The sequence below is a fragment of the Aplysia californica genome, unplaced genomic scaffold, assembly GCF_000002075.1.
Source record: "Aplysia californica isolate F4 #8 unplaced genomic scaffold, AplCal3.0 scaffold00988, whole genome shotgun sequence".
NCBI lineage: Eukaryota > Metazoa > Mollusca > Gastropoda > Aplysiida > Aplysiidae > Aplysia > Aplysia californica.
Genome location: NW_004798258.1, coordinates 107,022 through 109,837, shown reverse-complemented (window position 1 = coordinate 109,837; position 2,816 = coordinate 107,022). Strand labels below are relative to the sequence as shown.

The 2,816-nt window shown below is 43.3% G+C and overlaps 1 protein-coding gene across 1 annotated transcript in view; it reads right to left on the bottom strand.

The window, feature by feature from the left end:
- Positions 1 to 2,816, bottom strand: part of LOC101856477 — a gene marked incomplete at its 5' end in the record, with an annotated part of 41,492 nt that overhangs the window by 9,509 nt on the left and 29,167 nt on the right. The window contains 1 exon segment of the mRNA XM_035973073.1: positions 535 to 703. Within this exon segment, the coding sequence (XP_035828966.1) occupies positions 535 to 703 (169 nt within the window).

Here is a 2,816-nt window from a genome sequence, read left to right as displayed (position 1 = left end):
CCCCCCATCCCCAGCTCATTAATTTTCAATTTTTTTGCAAAAATTTACCAGCTTGCCACGAACGACGAGCATGTAAACCATTATATCTAGAGTCTAGATATCTGAATGAAACTTCTTTTTTTGTGTGTATATTGCACGTTACCCCCATTATTAGTACCGGTACCAGGTTGGCTACCTCAGTTTTCTGTGCATTCATAAAACTTTTGTACTTTGATTTATAGGCTTTTTAATAATGAAACTCTTTTGTTCCTAAATGGGAAAAGTTGTCACAGTACCGGTAACTTACTAAAATCACTAAAATAAAACAGATTAAATCTTGTTTCTGCTAGTGCAGGGGTATGAGGTTGAATGTGCTCCTCCCTCCAATTTTATTCCACCCCCACCCCCCTTCCCCGTTTATCTAATTTGGACCATTTGTCCCCCCCCCCCCCATTTATTGGATACCTTAGAGTAGTAAAACCCAAATCTAAAAGCTATTTCTAAGCCCCCAAACTTGAGACAAAGATTCTCTACTCTTTGCTTGAGAGAACCTACCCCCATCTCTGGAGGACGAGAGCACCGGAAGTCGAGTCGGGGAGCCATCTTTGTTGTCCCGTGACGTCAGCGAAGGGTCCGCGTCCCCGGAGGCTGCTGCAGGGGGGACGGCTTCCCGGGACGACCTGGACGTGACAGACGGCCGTCTCTCGGAGGGCAGGGGGGTGTCCTGGAACAGCGATCAAATTAAAACAATTGAATACTGACCTAGACCCATAAACTTGAATGATATCGTACGTTCGTTAGAACAATCAAATAACCGACTTAGACCCATAGACTTGAATGATATCATACTACCAGCCTCTTTAAAACACAGCCAATATTCATTAGGCCTAGCATTTCGAGCAAAACAGTAGGGTGTCCTGGAAGAGCGATGAAGTCAGTTTAGTTTTAGTAAGTGTTTTAAGGCGCTTGCAACACAATAAGGTTATATAAGTGTCGAAGATTAGAGGTGTTACAGGAGAGTAACAAACACAATAAAGAAGGACGGGAGATAAAGACGATAGATGTTTGATAGGAAAGAAGAAGCAAACCACACCAGAGCACCCGCCATTTTTTCGGCGTTCGCAACTGCATAAGGTCATATGAGCGCCAAGGGGTGGATTCCAACTGCGCCTGGACTGCACCAGGGAACTGCTGCTTTTTCTTTACTTATCCTCACTATCGTCATTTTCCTCTACTTCTTTTGTATGTTTGTCACACTCTTGTGAACAGCATTTCCAGGATGCGTTGATAGTCGAAGCAGACGTTGTGCCTGTGCTGTTGAGGCTTGAGAGGTTAGCAGATAAGCTCGATTCCCTGTAAAGACTTCTCTGTTCACATTCACCCCTTGGCGCTCATATGACCTTATGCAGTTGCGAGCGTCGTAAAACCTCTACTAAAACAAGAGCAGTATTCATACAAACGGGGGATGATCGGTACAAACCCCATCCTATCGTGAATCAAACTAGCCTTGTACATGTGACGGTAAAGTTGTGGCGTTATTTTGACTATTAATTAATGGAAATGGGGGTACTTTTCCATCATTCCTAGCAGCCCCAGCCTTCTAAAAGGCGAGAACCCCCCCTCCACCACTAAGACCCGGGAGCCAATTATCTCAGCTTCCATGTTTACCGTGAGTACATTTGCCCAGGCAGAGACACTTACTCAAGAAATCGACGTATTGACCAAATCGTACGCTAAATGATGATGATTGCGCTAGATCCATTAGTGAATGGGCGGGTTACTGCGACATTGTTGACTTGTGGTCAGGTTACCGGACTCGTGAGGTTGCGGGTTCGGGGGTTCGAGCCCCAAGCCCGAATTTGTGTCATTGGGAAAGGTACTTTACACGAATTTACCTCACTTCACCCAGGTGGGAATGGGTACCCAGCCATAGACAGTGAAAGACATTGTATGTTCGTGTTTTAGCGCCTATAAATAGCCGCTTGCACTGTATGCTTCCCAGGAAGTTGAGGTTGTCTCAGAATGCTCTCAGGTCTGCTGGGGTAATAGTATAGATTGAGAAGCGCATAGAGCTTGCTGTTGAGCGGGGATTTGCGCTATACAGTGCTATCTATAATTATTATTGTTATTCAAGAACATAACCATTACATCACAAACGCCGGTTATAAGAACAAAAACTAGTCGATGTTTATTGTTAGTTCAAACCAATGTGCCAGGATCTGGACAATAAAGATGTATCTTATCTTATCTAATCTTATCTTATCTTATAACCACATGGTCATATCATGTGCTCTCACAACTGAAGAAGCAACACTAATACCACGGAATAGATCGCTTTTAAGGACAAGCAGGCAAACCCAGATTTCAGGGGTTTCCAGAAATCTTGACCTGCACCAAAAGTGGGCCTATAGGAGAAGTTTGGTTTCATTGTTAGGTATATATTTGTTTGGTTATAGAGAAAACTCTCCAGGTCTCTTAAAGAAACTGAACAAGGGTCCAAAAACTTTACCTACTATTTTCTTAAAAACAACATTTTTCGGGATAGCACCGTTGTGCTTAAAAGCGACCAATTATTTTCAGAACTCGTTCCTGGGTCTTTTGCAGAATAAGAAGCACACAGCCTGGATTATTTTTCACTATTTGAGGCGTAAAGACGATCCTATTCGCCAATGGGTTAGTGCAAACAGTGAAGTGATAACGTATGCTTCAGTTGTGAACAAAACAAAGAGAGAGAGAGAGGTCGAACACATTTCTACAATCACAATAAGTATTTAGTAACTCACACTCACGAACACACACACACACACACACACACACACACACACACACAAACACAC